Raw genomic sequence first — 17959 nt, forward strand, 5'->3', positions numbered from 1 at the left:
TTGAGTGTTGTTGGTTAGGATGACTGAGCTTCTTTAAGATTCATTGATATGTTCCAGGAATGTGTTTAAATGACATCAGTGTCTGTTAGGAGGAACTATGCCCTGGCTTATAGACTGAGGAAAGTACAAAATGCAAATCGACTCTTTTCAATACCATCAGCATAGCTCAACTGGAACTTAGGGAAATGTGAGTCTGTATAGCTTCTGTGAAACCGCTTATCTAGCAGTTCTAGGAAGATAAGTGACCATGCTATTCAGCACCAATAAAACATTTATATAAAAAAGCCAAAAGCAAATCAATCCAATTCATAGCACGGACCTGGTACCAGACGCATCATCTACTGTGGGGATCATCCAGGTACAGTAATTGACGTTCACCCATCAACAGCAAGGTAAAACACACTGAGGAGGAACTCACAACGCTCTTTCCATGCGGTTCTCTCCAAAGCTACTTCAGGTAAGGCCATGGATTATCTCTGTCTATTTTTGGCAAGGGAAGGCAGTACCAAATTATCTAAATGCTATGGGGATGAATGGAATTCAGGAAACATTTTAAATATAAAATTTCCATGAACACGGGACGGAAGTATGAGAGTAGCCTTTAAGCAATAGTAGCTAGTTAGAGCATGGTCTTATTAACGAGGCCAGTAGAGTGACATAGAAGTGATTTTGGGAGAATGCCTATGTGCTGTTTGTAGCCTAGAATGTACTATAGGCTGTCACTGACAGACTAAACAAATGTGATATTTAAAATGTTGTACACATACTCCTTCTAAAAGGTATTTAATACATTATTCCTGTTGCTGTCATTCTAGTGTGTGAAAGATGAGAGGACACTGTCACAAAATGACTATACCGGTAAATGCCACTAAACACCACAAAAATATATCATAAACCAGCTCAAATGACCAGAACGCCATGGATAAAGATATGAATATAGGGTCTGTTAACAACAACACAAACAACACTGACACTACTTTTGACCGTGTTGCTGAGGTCATTGGCTGGATAACCTTTGCCGTTGGGCTACCTGCCATTGGATTGGCCCTTTACACAATGAAGAACCTGGTCAAGGGTCCCAACCCTGTTCCTGTCCATGTCATCAGCCTTCTTGTTTCAGACATTTTCAGTTTCATTGGAAGACCACAGGCTGCTACTGGGAGTATCCTATCGGCTGACACTGCTACCCTGATCTTTTATTTTGGCATCATATCCAACATTACTTTTATGGTTTGCATTGCACAAGAGCGACACCTGCTGGTGACGTACCCCCAGTGCTACAGCTGCTGCAGCAAGCTTAAACAGTCCTTCATCATCTCCCTGGCTATGTGGGGAGCGCCCTCCGCTGTTCTGGCCCTCGCAGTGTTTAAATACTTGTTCTGGTTTGCAGTGGCCCTTCTCACTCCCTTCCCTTTTCTGTTGTTTTTCTTCCTCGACTCATGGAGAGCGTTGCTATGTTTCAGGTCAACTTCTACAGCGGAGAAGAAAAGGTCTGTGGGTGTATTGGCGGCAATCCTAACCAATTATACTGTGCTGTTTCTTCCCTTCATTCTGAACATTCTGCTCGAGTCGTTGAAGGAGGAAGTATGCTACTTAGGGCTGATTGCCAATCTGTTGCTGTATCTGAATCCTCTAGTGGACCCGTTCCTCTACATCTTCATGACTAAGGGCCCCAGAGAGGTAGTGGAGTCCTTACTTTGCTGTAAAAAGCTGAGCCGGCAGCCAGAGGAGACACAGACTGTGGTCACTCTGTCAGAGACGGTCACTGAGACACGCCTTTAGCACGGACTATAAATCAATTCAAATTCAGAATTCCTCAATTCTGTCAATAAGTCCTCTCCTGTTACAATGGTGCTGAGGAATAATTGTTAAATGGTTGTTTGACTTTGATAGATCAATTCCAATAAATTCATCCTCATCATTCAATAAACTGATGCTACAGAGAGCACTGTTCATGGACATATTTTTCATTTAAACTCCACAGAGCAATGTGTTCACTACGCCACTAGGGGTCATCACACCTCAGAGGTGTAACAGAAACAGGACTTCCAGAGGAAAAGGCCATCACGACAGCTATATCTGCAGTGTGACACTCACGTCACCACCGCAGAGTAGATCTCGGGGACTTGGTCCTTTGGTGCCTTGGCTGGTGAAAACATGTCAACACAGAGATCTGAATGAGAACAGTTGACACTGCCAGCAACCGCTCAAGGACCTGGTGGTCTGACAATCTAAGTTCTCATTCCAAATGGAAATTCTGGCTAACAGGATTGCGTATCTAGCGACAAAAAGGCACAGTGAGTAAATATTAAGGATTACATTCAGTAGTTAGCTCTATGGCTTTTGAGTTATGAAGGACAGCTCACTTTTCCAGAACTTCTACATCTGACAAAGTTCCATGAAAATCCCCATTGAGGTAGCACATCCTGAGCAGGTAGGTCAGTTTCACAGAACATTTATCATCTTGAGAGAAAATACAGTAAGCTTGAATCTAGTTTTTTTTTGGAGTCATGATTCTCTTTGCTAACATTAATCAGTCTGGAGCCTTCATATACTGTGGGAAAATATCCTGTTTGGGCAACAACTGCTACTTCAACAGGAAAACTCATGTTAATACAAGTTGAGTGTTGTTCAATAGCCATTGGTACGTGCCAAGTACAATCCCAAACAATGGAGGCCAATCAGATTTCCGTCACAGAGATGTTATTGCAGTCAAGTGCAACAGCAGCAGCCCAGATAGAGGAGGAGGGAGTCAGCCTACAAATAGGCTGACTCCCTCCTGGCTATTAGAAATGGAATTAAGCTATACTGACATCAGCACCACACTCAGTAGGGAGAACAGCTTTAGTTTATAACATATTAAAACAATCTACGTCATATATTTTTCTTTAATAACTTTAAAATGGGATACAAATCTTTTCAGTTACACAGAAGACTCTAAAAACAGTGGAAAACATCTAAAGTTAGATAGATATTCTAGGTTAAGAAGGAGTCCGCTGCTTTACAAAGAGAGAAACAGGTCAACTATAGAGAAACAGTGCAGAGCTCAACGAGCAGGTACAGTAAAAAACTTCAGGCACAGCTGCCACGGGGGTAGACATCAGCTGTGTGTGTTGTAAGAAAAGTGTGGAGGAGTTTGGCCCAGGTGGTAGCTTCTCGGTAATCGTAAAACACACTCAAAACATACACACAAAAAGGTTGTAAACAAAAGAGGATTAAAAATGCTATATAGAGTGATGACGAAAGTGTCAGAAAAGCAAAACATATAAAATATTTTTCAGAGTCCTGAGTATATAAAATAAAGGCCAAGAAAATGAAGAAATGACAAAACATGATCTGAATGTTGTTTTTCTGTGTAAAACAACAGTACTCTGAGCCTGTAGCCATTACCTCAAGTCTGCCAGTTAAGTCAGTGTAGGCGGGGCTTCAATGCAGCTGGTGGATGGCAAGTCTCATCAGGAGCACAGTAGGCAGGGGTGGTGGGTAGGGGTAGTGTCTATTGGCAGAGTGGTGTACAGTACAGTAAGCCTGTCCATGTGGGGGGGCCCTGCCGGAGCCTGTCACTGAAGGCGATGGTGAACCCTGAGACTAGTCCTATCGGCGTGGCTGATGTCGGGGAACTCTGGGCAGCCTGGAGGGAGAAGGAGAGGAGAGGGAGGGGGAAGGCATGGAGCTCATGGAGGCCAGAGAGGCGGAGGCGTCCTCTGCTTCCTCCAGCTCCCCCTGGAGCTCCTGGCTGACACTGGACTGCAGGGCGGCCGGGGTCAGCCACTCCTTGGGAAGGCAGCTCTGCAGGAAGGGCACACAGGAGCTGAAGTAGGCCAGCCGGTTCACCCAGCGCGGAATCTCCCTGCCACACAGGATCTGATGGACAGACAGGAAGAGTGCAGAGTGGAACAGTGAGACATGCAGCACTGATACTAGAGTGCTAGGCCTTACTGGAAATGGATCTGATGACACTGTAGCGGTAAGGCATTTGGCCCTGCTAAGCAGGATAGAGCTAATGGTCCTTGAGGTATTAGAATGAACTGCACTAGACTGTATTCAATTGGACCCTTATTCATCTGATGGACTGGGTGCTATTTCAATGTGAAAATAGTGTGTCTGTATCGTCTTGCTAAGTACGGACATCATTACAATGTAATGCCTTCATTAATGGACACTAGTCAGGACCATTCCTTTTATCACCCGAGTGAATGGAAGAGTTTACTTCTGTTCGAGACTCTGACAAAGACATCTGTGTTGAATTGTTATCTGTCCCCTATCACTTCTCTAACACCTATGACATACTTAGAATTTCTCACATCAGAATAAAAATATATTTCCTGTGAAAATAGTGCAACCATAAAACCAATCTTTTCAAACCACGTGGTCCAAAGCGAACACCAAACAACTGACCCAGTAAATGCAGAGAAACACAAATGGCCCTTTCTTTCAAAGCGGTATTAGCTGTAGATTTTATCTTTAGTCCTCCTGACGTCAAATTGAATTATTCCATTTTGGAAAAACCCAGTCTTGGATGGGAAAAGCCTCTGGCTGTGAAAAACTAGCCACGTGTGATAATAGCAGCAGCACTGAGGCAGAGAAGAGAAGGAGGAGAATCATTTCCACTGCCTCATTCTGGAGGCCTGATGGGATGGAGCTATAAAATAGCCTTAATGCCACAAACAAGCCTGCTATGATGGGCTTCAATTGTGCATGGGTTAACATCCTTGTGAGCAGTGACATTCATGTTCTCAACTGCACAATGTGATTGTGAGGTTGTTAGTCTTTGCCTACATTTCACATGAAAAGGCAAGACATTGCTCATGAGGCTTGATGTAGGCTACCAATGACAGACATACATATGTCTATATAGGCTTCCCATGAGAACTAGGCCACCAATCAGTGGACTGGTTCTCCACGGTTGAGTAATCCGTTTCAGTAGGAATGCTGTGTTCTCCCATTCAGTATCTTCATTTTTGCAAAATATCACCTAAAATAGACCACATAGAGAAAAGACAATTACAGGCTGCCGTTCTGGATGTAGGATTTCAGTACAGAAACCACACAGGTCTGAAATAAATAACTGTCACACCTAGAGATGGGGATCTGTGGTGGACTTTGCAGAGCTAATCCCATTCCAAGTTCTCTCTCACAGATTCCTTCACTGCGGAGCAAACGTGCACAATCCCAGGAGCAAATCAGGCTGGCAGAAAATGAAACTGTCAAACAGATACTTCCCACACAACAAGGAAGGGAGAGAAGCGCTGTATGCCTGAGGCAGACCGAGGAGGACATACCCATTCTATTCCTGAACAATTATATCATCCAATAGGGAGAGGACTCTACAACAAGAGTACATATCTAGGCTATGCATAGATATGTAAATTACTAGAAACAACGCTCTGACTCTACACAAAACTGAGTCTACACAATATAGCCATACATTGTCATACTAGACGTGTGTGGTTGTAGAAGTGTTAACAAGACAATGAGGTAAATGAGTGTTTCAACACTTCAGGAGGAGGGAGAAGAGGAGCTGGTTTCACTGTAAATATGTTCTTATCCAGAGTGTCATCAGGCCCACTTCATTTGCCTTTCAAATGCAGAGACATAATCAGTGTCAGAGACACCAAAGACTATCTGGAGTATTAGTCACCTCCCTCTTCACCGTCCCCAGGAAACACACTCACACATACTTCACAGCTCAAGATGGCCCCTAATAGACAGGAACCACCACAGAAGTGAATATCCACTGTATTAGTGCAGTGTTTCATTATAAAGATGAGAATCAACGAGACCAAGGGGTGTAAATGATGGGAGAAGGCAGAATGCTTGGTAAGAATGGACAATAAGCCTAACTTCCTCTCTCAGAACAATTTGGGTTGATTACACTGGGTTCTCAGAGGAAATCTTTTTCTTTCCCCCCCCCCACCTTTATTTAACCAGGTAGGCTAGTTGAGAACAAGTTCTCATTTGCAACTGCGACCTGGCCAAGATAAAGCATAGCAATTCGACATATACAACAGAGTTACACATGGAATAAACAAAACATAGTCAATAATACAGTAGAGAAAAAAGAAAAACATTTAACTATGCAAGGAATTCTATTCAAACAGTCACATTGTAAAATACCGCAGAGCAAATGTTATGGTCATCTTAATTTCTCTTCCAAGGAGGATGTTAATTTAGTAAGCATGAGACCAAAGCCCAGAGGGAAGAGCCCCCGTCTCCAGGGGTAACCTGAACCTATGCATTGTGTGAGCATGCATGTGTGTGAGAATGAGTGTGTCTGTAGGTGTTTGCTAGTAGGTGTGTGTTGTATTTGCATATGTAGGTGTATGAGTCAGGAGGAGTTTCTGTCAATGGTGTATGACAGGCCTGGCAGCTGGGGCAGTGTGTCTGGGCTTGTAGCAGAGCTCTCTAATCCCTGTCTGCAACACAGATGCTGGGTGTAATCATACTCATTATTCACCCGCTCCACCAATCTGCTCTAACACTGTACTTTTAAACTCATATTGCTTGGCTTCTACTCAATGCACTGAACTAACACAGGTTGAGATATTTGTCGTCTGTCCTGTGGGAGGTGGGGGATTCTCCTTCTCTTCTCTTTGTGAGACTGTGCTAGGCTGGACCTGGCACCTGGCAGGTTCAACGTCAGGGCAAAGTGGCACTACACCCAGGCACCCTGACCTAGAATGTTCTAGCTCAGCCTTGTGACGCACCCTGGACAACACAGGGATATAGGCCTTTGTCTTTCCTTATTAAGGAGAGCTTGGGCATAAATAATATATGTACGTGAGTGGGTGAGAAAGAGGGAGCGAGAGAGAGTGGGTGTGTTCAGAGCGTCCCTTACCTCCGACAGGGCTGAGGAGAAGTGGTTACAGTTCTTGTGCATGAGGTGGTAGGCGTTTCCCTTGTACTCTTTCCCCAGCTCCTCCATGATGCGCTCCACATCCTCCTCTGTGAAGTCTGTGCTGCCCAGAACAATGGCCTCTCTGATTCCAGGAACAGGATCAACACAGAGAGATAAGGTCACTTCTAAGCACATTTTTTCATCATAGAAGAAAATGTTTTACATTTTACCATGAGAAATTATAATTCCTACTTCCTACTTATTGTGAGTATTCAAGATTTTTTGCCGAGCTCAAGGGCAGTTTTGCGGATGTAAAACGTTGCCTAAGACTTCATAATCTACCCTTTGTCATCTTTTAGATTAAAAATGCTACTGTATGCATGGAATCTACACAACCATCTGCACAATGACTACACAGGCAGAGTTCACTTCAATTATAGATGAAGCTCTTCATCTTCACAGGAGTGACTCAGCCTAACCAAAATGAGCCGTGGGGGAGAAGTGGACCACAGTGTTAGCCACTATAGTATCTTTGGAGCATTCTGTACTAAGACAGGAGCAGCCTCATCACTCAACAACCACCATCATCTGAAGATCAGAATCAACTTCATTCACCAAGGACATTTACACACTCTGAATTGTACTTGGTGATATGGTGCTGCTCTTGAAGGACAACATTTAGAGACAGAATACAGACAGGAGTTCACATACATTATATACAAATAAGTAGTGCACATAGAGCTATATAGATAAAGGTAAGTTAAGGAAAAGAGACCTAGAAATCCATGCTGGAGGCATTATGTGAGAGGGCGTGACAATAGTAAGGCAACCCCTGGCAATTATTCTATAATAGATACTGCATTTGTTTAAACATTTTTTTTTTAAGAAGAACGCCAAAACAATTGCGTCATTCAACCAACATGACTGTGGTGTTTATAGCCTCTCCCAGTAGTATCCTCCTATTGCAGATACACAAACACACAAAGTTTACTTAGAACATGTTCTACTCATTGGTATCAGTAGCAGAGTGCCATGGGGTGCCATGGGGCTGCTTAACTGTCACATGTGCAACCAGAAAATTAAAAAATAATAATAAATAAAACTCTAGACCTTCACTCTACACACAGTGATGCATACAAAGCTCTCCAGCCCGCCGGGTTTCAATTACCCGGGTTTCAATTCCCCAACAGAGAGGAAGGAGTAGGCTGTCCTTGTCAATAGGAATGTGTTCTTAACTGATTCCATAGGTGTTATTTCATAGTTTTGATGTCTTCACTATTATTTTACAATGTAGAAAATAGTAAAAATTAAGAAAAATCCTGGAATGAGTAGGTGTGTCCAAATATGGCGCTGTACAATGTGACGGTCGGGAGTAGGCTTGGCTCTCGACCTTGGTCTCTCCCAAGCCCGTACGGGAGTTGTAGGGCTACAACTCCCGTATGTGCTCGAGAGAGACGAAGGACAAAGGTTGAGAGCCATGCGTCCTCCGAAACACAACCCAACCAAGCCGCACTGCTTCTTAACATAGCGAGCATCCAACCCGGAAGCCAGCCGCACCAATGTGTCGGAGGAAACACCGTGCACCTAACGACCTGGACAGCGTGCACTGCACCCGGCCTGCCACAGGAGTCGCTAGTGCGCGATGAGACAAGGATAACCTACCGGCCAAACCCTCCCTAACCCGGACGACGCTAGGCCAATTGTGCGTCGCCCCATGGACCTCCCGGTCGCAGCCGGCTGCGACAGAGCCTGGGCTTGAACCCAGAGTCTTTGGTGGCACAGAGACCATTGCGCCACCCGGGAGGCCCCCATATACTGACAAGTTTGATGTATAATTACTAAAGTTAGGTAGCTAGCTAACATACCGGTACATACTGCTTTAATGATATGCTATGTGGTTCGTAACGACAGCGTAGCTAACAAATTGTCAGTGAACATAACGTGTAAGGTAACTTATTTGAAAAGTCATTACTTTATTACATTGAGTAGCAAGCTATCCCTTGGTCGTTAGGGCAAATCTGGTCTGTGATAGGTGGGTTTCACACCTAGCTATTCTGTAGTAAAAGGTTGAATAGTCCATTGTTCAGCTATTAGCTCCCCTCCCCAACTTGCAACAAACTGCTGTTACTCCCATCTCGTGCCTAGCCCTCTTCCACGTCATTCTGTGGGCGTGCTGTGGGCGCTTGTGGGCGTGCTGGCAGGATATGGCAGCACCTTCGGTTGTGCATCAAGAATTCTGCAGAGCAAGTTTGTATGACGGTCTGGTTATTCACAGGCAAATTGTTATGTGCTACATTTGTGTATTTTTGTCGAGAGCAAAATCTTTGACAATAACTGTTCTGAAAGCAACTTTTTTCCAATTCAAAGGAAGTCATAGCGGACCTCTACAAAGGACTGTGAGATGATGGCATCTCAGGTAACCAACACTGGGAAGTCCGCCATCCAACTTTTACATATCTCCTACGATTCAGTGTCGGTACGTAACGTAACGTACATACAGTAGAATGATAAATTATGCAATTACTATTCAAGCTAACCAAAAGCATTTAGCTATGAACGCCTGTTCTCGCCGTTTTCAGATGAATTAATCTAACTTTCTTTCATTGCAACTCATAAGCAGGCCATGTCCTATTTGTTTCATAGTCGATATATAATCATATTTCATGACAGTGTAACGGGTAGCTTTTTTTACAGAAGGATGAAAGAACACAATATGTCTGTCAGGGAATGCTATTCTGACATGTCAGATGAAGAGTTCGATCAGAAAGTCAGGGCCATGAAGGCGAGGATGCCCCATGCGGGCTTTAAAATTGTCAAATTTGGGTCAAACATTTCAGGTAGCCTTCCACAAGCTTCCCACAATAAGTTAGGTGAATTTTGGCCCATTCATCCTGACAGAGCTGGTGTAACAGAGTCAGGTTTGTAGGCCTCCTTGCTCACACACGCTTTTTCAGTTCTGCCCACAAATTTGCTATGGGATTGATGTCAGGGCTTTGTGATGGCCACTCCAAAACCTTGACTTTGTTGTCCTAAAGCCATTTTGCCACAGATTTGGAAGTATACTTAGGGTCATTGTCCATTTGGAAGACCAATTTGCGACCAAGCTTTAACTTCCTGACTGATGTCTTGAGATGTTGCTTCAATATATCCAAATAATTTTCCGTCCTCATGATGCCATCTATTTTGTGAAGTGCACCAGTACCTCCTGCAGCAAAGCACCCCCACAACATTATTATGCCACCCCCGTGTTTCACAGTTGGGATGGTGTTCTTCGGCTTGCAAGCCTCCCCTTTTTCCTCCAAACATAACGATTGTCATTATGGCCAAAAAGTTTTATTTTTGTTTCATCAGATCAGAGAACATTTCTCCAAAAAGTACAATATTTGTCCCCATGTGCAGTTACAAACCGTAGTCTGGCTTTTTATGGTGGTTTTGGAGCAGTGGCTTCTGCCTTGCTGACGGCCTTTCAGGTTATGTTGATATAGGATATAGATGCTTTTGTATCCGTTTCCTCCAGCATCTTCACAAGGTCCTTTGCTGTTGTTCTGGGATTGATTTGCACTATTCGCACTAAAATACGTTCATCTCTAGGAGACAGAACACATCTCCTTCCTGAGCGGTATGACGGCTGCATGGTCCCATGGTGTTTATACTTGCGTACTATTGGTTGTACAGATGAACGTCGTACCTTCAGGCGTTTGGAAATTGCACCCAAGGATGAACCAGACTTGGAGGTCTACAACTTGGCTGATTTCTTTTGATTTTCCCATGGTGTCAAGCAAAGAGGCACTGAGTTTGAAGGTAGGCCTTGTAATAAGTCCACAGGTACACCTCCAAATGACTCAAATGATGTCAATTAGACTATTAGAAGCTTCTAAAGACATTACCTAATTTTCTGGAATTTAAAGGCATAGTCAACTTAGTGTATGTAAACTTCTGACCCACTGGAATTGTGACACAGTGAATTATAAGTGAAATTCTCTGTCTAATGAATGGTTGGAAAAATTACTTGTGTCATGCACAAAGTAGATGTCCTAACCAACTTGCCAAAACTATAGTTTGTTAACTGGAAATTTGTGGAGTGTTTGAAAAACGAGTTTTAATGACTCCAACCTAAGTGTATATGTAAACTTCCAACTTCAACTGTAAATAATGAAGCAGGTTAAGCACATCACTTTTTATTCCAATGCTCTTTTTCAAGATACATTGTCATCTTTGGCGGTATAGATTAATTTTCAAAGTAGTATATCATTTTGTATACATACTGCATATTTCCCATCACCTAGTAAACAACCACAATACCAGTCTGGTGTTAAGCTTTCTGTGCTGTATTGACGTATTCTGAAAATGACATCTGCTGCTTTAGATTGAATGGTCATATCTCAGTTATTGTGTTCATATCTACAAAAAAAAATAACCTATTTTCTTTACTTTCAGAGTGCGAGCTGATCAAGGGGTCGAAAATGTAGATATTGCCAGATGTTCACTGTCCGAGGAACAGGCCGTGGAAGCTTTATTGCTGCCAAAAGTGTCCGTAACCAGAGGTAGTTAAACTGTTTTGTGTTCTTTTTCTCTTCCTCTCTGCCTGTCTTGTTGTACATGGAAAATGTCTCACATGCATTCATAATTTTTTTTTTTTTTTTTAAAAGATGTCAGCTGCTAAATTACAGATTTACACCACATAAACACTCAGACATTTTTCATTGGACTATCTGTTGCTGCCAAGTCATGATTTCCCTGGGGGTTAGCCTTGCAATAACCAAGTGGTGAGACATAGCCCTCTATATTTAAACGTTTCAGGTTTACTCCGATAGAGGTTATGGAATGCATGTGATGCAGACACCTCAGAGCCACACACAACTTGCATTTCTATAACCTCGGACCCACCTCAGCGTTCACTATTCATGGAGGAAGACCACAGGGCCACAGAGATTTGAGTGGAACACTAATGGAGAGATGTTTGGAGTGCTGTGACATGTCAGTACTACAACTTACTGCAGTTTGGAGGAAGGATACCTTGACCTGTCGAATTCTATCCACCTGTTCTGTGTGGGATATGTGTTCCTACCTTTTCAGAGAGTTGGAATAATCACCCTTTAAGGTGAACCTGACACCTCAACAGCTGTGGCATATCGAAATGCTCCAAACACCTGTGCACATTTGTTTTTGCCTTAGCACTACACAGCTGATTCAAATGATCAAGTCATCATCAAACTTTAAGTGGTATTTATGTCTAATAATGACATCTCCTGTTTGTCCTCATGTGTCTGTTTTTCAGCATAACGTACTCTGTAACCACTTAGTGTGGACACCAGGTTAGACCACACACAATAACAGTCTCTCTCTCCCCTCCCCTTCACTTCATCCCCTTCTTCCTAAATCCTCTAGGTTATATCAGCTGTGTTGGTAAACCCCTCCCGCATCTGAACTGACTGACACAGAGGGCACAACACGATCATAGGTGGGAGGTCACTTGGTCAGGTCAACAAGGGAGTATTATTAAAGAGATGCTTTACATTGAAATACAGAGATGTAGTAGTCCCGGAGTTAATGATCCAAGGTCAGTTTTGCATTTCACCTCCTGATGATTATGATGAATGACCGTGTTAGAATAAAAAAAAAACAAGGCTTAATCATGCTCTCTCTCTCTACCCATTTGTCTCTCGTCTGCAGGCATGTTTGATATGAGAGAGGAAGCCAGTCGCGTCATTGCCACCTCACCCACTCAACTTGTTATGGCTGCAATCCCCCTATCGGGATAAGTGTCATCAACAACCGCTGAATAGCATAGCGCTACATAGAATAAATATTACTATAAATATTTATATTCATGAAATCACAAGTGCAATATAGAAAAACACAGCTTAGCCTTTTGTTAATCCACCTGTCGTGCCAGATTTTGAAATTATGCTTTTCAGCGAAAGCAATCCAAGCGTGTGTAATTTTATCGATAGCATAACATAACATTATGCATACTTAGCATCAGGAAGCTTGGTCACGAAAATCAGAAAAGCAATAAAAAAAAATTGTTTACCTTTGATGATCTTCGGATGTTTTCACTCACGAGACTCCCAGTTACACAACAAATGTTCCGTTTGTTCCATAAAGATGATTTTTATATCAAAAATACCTCCGTTTGTTTGTCGCGTTATGTTCAGAAATCCACAGGAAAGAGCGGTCACGACAACGCAGATGAAAATTCCAAATAGTTTCCATAATGTCCACAGAAACATGTCAAACGTTTTTTATAATCAATCCTCGGGTTGTTTTAAAAATATATAATCGATAATATATCAACCGCAAACTTCTTTCACAGTAGGAGGGAAAAGCAATACCTATCCAAATTCTGTTGCGCGAGCAAAACTCATGTGACCACTTGACGCGATGTTATCGTTCTGGCTCATTTTTCAAAATAAAAGCCTGAAACTATGTCTGAAGACTGTTCAGAAGACTGACACCTTGAGGAAGCGATAGGAAAAAGATTCTGGTTCATATCCCTTTAAATCCAGCAAAGGGAGGCTATGGAACATGGAGTTTTCAAAATAGAAGCCACTTCCTGTTTTCATTTTCCTCAGGGTTTCGCCTGCAATATCAGTTCTGTTATACTCAGACAATATTTTGACAGTTTTGGAAACTTGAGTGTTTTCTATCCAATACTAATAATAATATGCATATTTTATCAACTGAGACGGAGGAGCTGGCCGTTTACAATGGGCACCTTTTCATTCAAGCTACTCAATACTGCCCCTGCAGCCAAAATAAGTTAAGATAACCGGCCTTGGGCCCGAAGGTTAGGAGACACCACTAGAGACACTAATCTGAAAACAAAGCTCCCTAAATTTTTATCAGCACCTTGAATGCGCGACCCGGGATGGGAAAATTCTGGATCATTGCTACTCTAACTTCGGCGACGCATACAAAGCCAACCCTCGCCCTCCATAAAGGCAAATATGACCACGGCTCCATTTTGTTGCTCCCAGCCTATAGACAGAAACTAAAACAGGAAACGCTCGTGCTCAGGTCTGTTCAACGCTGGTCCAACCAATCTGATTCCACGCTTCGATCACGTGGACTGGGATATGTTCCGGATAGAGTCGAACAACAACATTGAAGTATACGCTGATTCGGTGAGCAAGTTAATTAGCAAGTGCATCGGTGATGTTGTACCAACAGCGACTATTAAAACCTTCCCCAACCGAAACCGTCGATAGAAACCGTGGATTGATGTCAGCAGTCGCGCAAAACTGAAAGCGCGAACCACTGCTTTTAATCAGGGCAAGGCGACCGGAAACATCACCGAATACAAACAGTGTAGTTATTCCCTCTGCAAGGTAATCAAACAAGCTAAGCATCAGTATAGACAAAGTAGAGTCGCAATTCAACGGCTCAGACACAAGAGAAAGTGGCAGGGTCTACAGTCAATAATGGATTACAAAAAGAAATCCAGCCCCGTCGCAGACCCCGATGTCTTGCTCCCAGACAAACTAAACAACTTCTTCGCTCGCTTTGAGGACAATACAGTGCCACCGACACAGCCCGCTACCAAAACCTGAGAGCTCTCCTTCACCGCAGCCAACGTGAGTAAAACATTTAAACGTGTTAACCCTCGCAAGGCCCGCCGGCCCAGACGGCATCCCTAGCCGCGTCCTCAGAGCATGCGCAGACCAGCTGGCTGGTGTGTTTACGGACATAATCAATCCCTATCCCAGTCTGCTGTTCCCACATGCTTCAAGAGGGCCACCATTGTTCCTGTTCCCAAGAAAGCTAAGGTAACTGAGCTAAATGACTATCGCCCCGTAGCACTCACTTCCGTCATCAAGAAGTGCTTTGAGAGACTAGTCAAGGATCATATCACCTCCACTCTACCTGACACCCTAGACTCACTCCAATTTGCTTACCGCCCCAATAGGTCCACAGACAACACTACAGTGGTAGGCTTGATTACCAACAACGACAAGACGGCCTACAGGGAGGAGGTGAGGGCCCTCGGAGTGTGGTGTCAGGAAAGCAACCTCACACTCAACATCAACAAAACAAAGGAGATGATCGTGGCCTTCAGGAAACAGCAGAGGGAGCACCCCCCTATCCACATCGATGGGACAGTAGTGGAGAATGTGGAAAAGTTTTAAGTTCCACGGCGAACAAATCACGGACAAACTGAAATGGTCCACCCACACAGACATAGTGGTGAAGAAGGCGCAACACCGCCTCTCCAACCTCAGGAGGCTGAAGAAATTTGGCTTGGCACCAAAAACACAAACTTTTACAGATGCACAATCGAGAGCATCCTGTCGGGCTGTATCACCGCCTGGTACGGCAACTGCTCCGCCCACAACCGCAAGGCTCTCCAGAGGGTAGTGAGGTCTGCACAACGCATCACCGGGGGCAAACTACCTGCCCTCCAAGACACCTACACCACCCGATGTCACAGGAAGGCCAAAAAGATAAAGGACAACAACCACCCGAGCCACTGCCCGTTCACCCCGCTATCATCCAGGAGGCGAGGTCAGTACAGGTGCATCAAAGCTGGGACCGAGAGACTGAAAAACAGCTTCTCAAGGCCATCAGACTGTTAAACAGTCATCACTAACATTGAGTGGCTGCTGCCAACATACTGACTCAAATCTCTAGCCACTTTAATAATTAGAAATTGGATGCAATAAATGTATCACCAGTCACTTTAAACTATGTCACTTTATATAATGTTTACATACCCTACACTACTAATCTTATTTGCATATACTGTACTCTATACCATCTACTGCATCTTGCCTATGCCGTTTGGCCATTGCTCATCCATATATTTATATGTACATATTCTTATTCATTCCTTTACACTTGTGTGTATCAGTTAGTTGTTGTGAAATTGTTAGATACTACAGCATGGTCGGAACTAGAAGCACAAGCATTTCGCTACACTCGCATTAACATCTGCTAACCATGTGTATGTGAACATTTGATTAATTGTGATGAACAGAGAATTAGGGTAGCACTGTAATTCATTAATCATATGCTGTCTGCCTCTGTTCTTACCTCTTTCCCTTTCTGTCTTCTACACCTCTCCCCACCTCATCTTTCTTTCTCGTTTTATAATGCACACCATAAGTGCATTGATGTACAGATTGAACTCGTATTTATAATATAATATTACAATTATAATGCATGTATTATGCATGTATAACACCTGGATAATGAACTTTCAATAAAGCGTTTCACATTCTCCACTGGTTGAAATTAAGTATCTCATTAAAATACTATCCTGTGTCCTCAGATTAATGCAGATGAAGGGAGTTAGATGCAGTTTTTTTCCAGAATGTATATATGAATTATTTATCAGCCTTTACTTAAATCATGTTTCTAGTCTATTGCATAATTACAATGTGTAATCATTGATGTCCCAGGAGCGGTAAACACTGTTGAAGGGTATAATTGTAATACATACATGCAGACACAGCATCATTCAAAGAATGGAGTTTGATACACCTGGTATTGGATATGACTGAAAAAGAATGTCTTTCAGAGATTCATAACTGAACTGCACCTTTATTTGCCAAGGAAAAGTACATGATCAGTGAATATATTCAATGTTCAGGCTACAATGTGGGGATCTCATGTGTGGTAATAACTACAGTACATGTATATGGTACTTGCATCCTTGACACAATAGAGTTCTTACATTATACTCTATCCATAGGCTTCATTAATGCATTTCAGACTTGAATTGATACAACAACTATGATAGCTGAGGTTCATAGGTTCTGTACCCCTGCACATTGGCTCAGTACCGGTACACCCTGTATATAGCCTCGTTATTGTTATTGTGTTACTTTAATTATTTTTTACTTTAGTTTATTTGGTAAATATTTTCTTAACACTTCTTGAACTGCACTGTTGATTAAGGGCTTGTAAGTAAGCATTTCATGGTAAGGTCTACACTTGTATCCGGCTCATGTGACAAATAAAGTTTGATTTGATCTAGAGCATAACTTATGCAAACAAGCTATAGAGCCCCACACACAGACTTAACCAGGCTCTCACACATACAGTACACACAGACTTAACCAGGCTCTCACACATACAGTACACACAGACTTAACCAGGCATGCACACACAATCAAAAGTAGCCAGACACCAACTTGGGGCTTGCATGAATGCATGCACATCTGCAATGACACGCTGTAGAAACACCCCAACTCCCCCACACACACACGTTCTTCTGTACTCTTATACAGTCAAGTGTATTCATAACATTCTATGTCAGTCCAGCTGGGATTTTCCTCTTCTTCCACCTCCATCACTGTCATTGTAACAGTGTGCTTCATTGAACATAGCTGTAAAGGCTCGACACTTCAACACGGCAGAGTGTCCTTTACAAGAAGGCAGTATATAATGATGACCATTTTAGGGAGCATTATCGTCACAAAATGATTGCAAGATAAAGACAAGAAATTGGCCATGCAGGTTGTCTCCACAACAATTGAAGAAAGAAAAACTGTCAGTAACCATTAGCTATTCATGTGACCTTCAGTGTCGCTTGAAGCAGAAATCCTATATGACTTCACGGTATTCTCGTGATCCCATGTTCCGCTTTATAAACAGAAAAAATTAACTTTACCAATATGAATAGAAATGACCAGTTCAGAATCCATCACAAGCAGTGAAGAAAGAACATATACGTCAGCAACAGTACTGGTTCCACTTCAAACAGGTTTAAGGATGTTCTCATGTTTTAGCTCAAGTATTTGGCAACTAACCATACCTTGTTTTTCGAAATACAGTGAGAAAACCCTAAGTGCCCTCCATTTAAGCCATGATACTCACTTGAATTTGAATGTCTCCCCGAGTTCTGTGGCATCCCCTGGCGTTATCTCGAATATCCCTGAAAATGGATATGGGTGTCCTCCATAGGCAAACTCTGAAAGGTCAAAGGTCAGGCCATTGATCAGATCACACAGAGGAAGTCAAACACTATACAAAGATTCATAGCACATAACAGTAGTACTAGTAGAGGTTGGTGGGAAATTAACAGGGCTGTGGGGTGGTGTTACTGTGTTGAGGTAAGTGTGGGGCTGTGTTGCTCTGTTTGAGATGAGTTGGAGCGGGTGGCGGTGACTGTGGGGC

The 17959-nt window shown here is 42.9% G+C and overlaps 2 protein-coding genes across 2 annotated transcripts in view; one reads left to right on the forward strand and one right to left on the reverse strand.

Moving 5' to 3' along the window:
* Window positions 1-918: 918 nt before the first annotated feature.
* LOC139377158 (proteinase-activated receptor 2-like) lies at window positions 919-1782 on the forward strand. The gene has a single exon (XM_071120169.1). The coding sequence runs from the start codon at window positions 919-921 to the stop codon at window positions 1780-1782; it is 864 nt and encodes a 287-aa protein (XP_070976270.1).
* Window positions 1413-17959, reverse strand: part of LOC139376839 (desumoylating isopeptidase 2) — a 47056-nt gene continuing 30509 nt past the window's right edge. Inside the window, exons 3-5 of the mRNA XM_071119787.1 lie at window positions 17660-17753; window positions 6839-6980; window positions 1413-3864 (exon numbers count right to left, since the gene is read on the reverse strand). Of these exons, the coding sequence (XP_070975888.1) occupies window positions 3595-3864; window positions 6839-6980; window positions 17660-17753 (506 nt within the window). The 3' untranslated portion in view covers window positions 1413-3594. The remainder of the gene's footprint in view (window positions 3865-6838; window positions 6981-17659; window positions 17754-17959) is intronic.

The sequence above is a fragment of the Oncorhynchus clarkii genome, chromosome 20 (genome assembly GCF_045791955.1).
Source record: "Oncorhynchus clarkii lewisi isolate Uvic-CL-2024 chromosome 20, UVic_Ocla_1.0, whole genome shotgun sequence".
Lineage (NCBI taxonomy): Eukaryota > Metazoa > Chordata > Actinopteri > Salmoniformes > Salmonidae > Oncorhynchus > Oncorhynchus clarkii.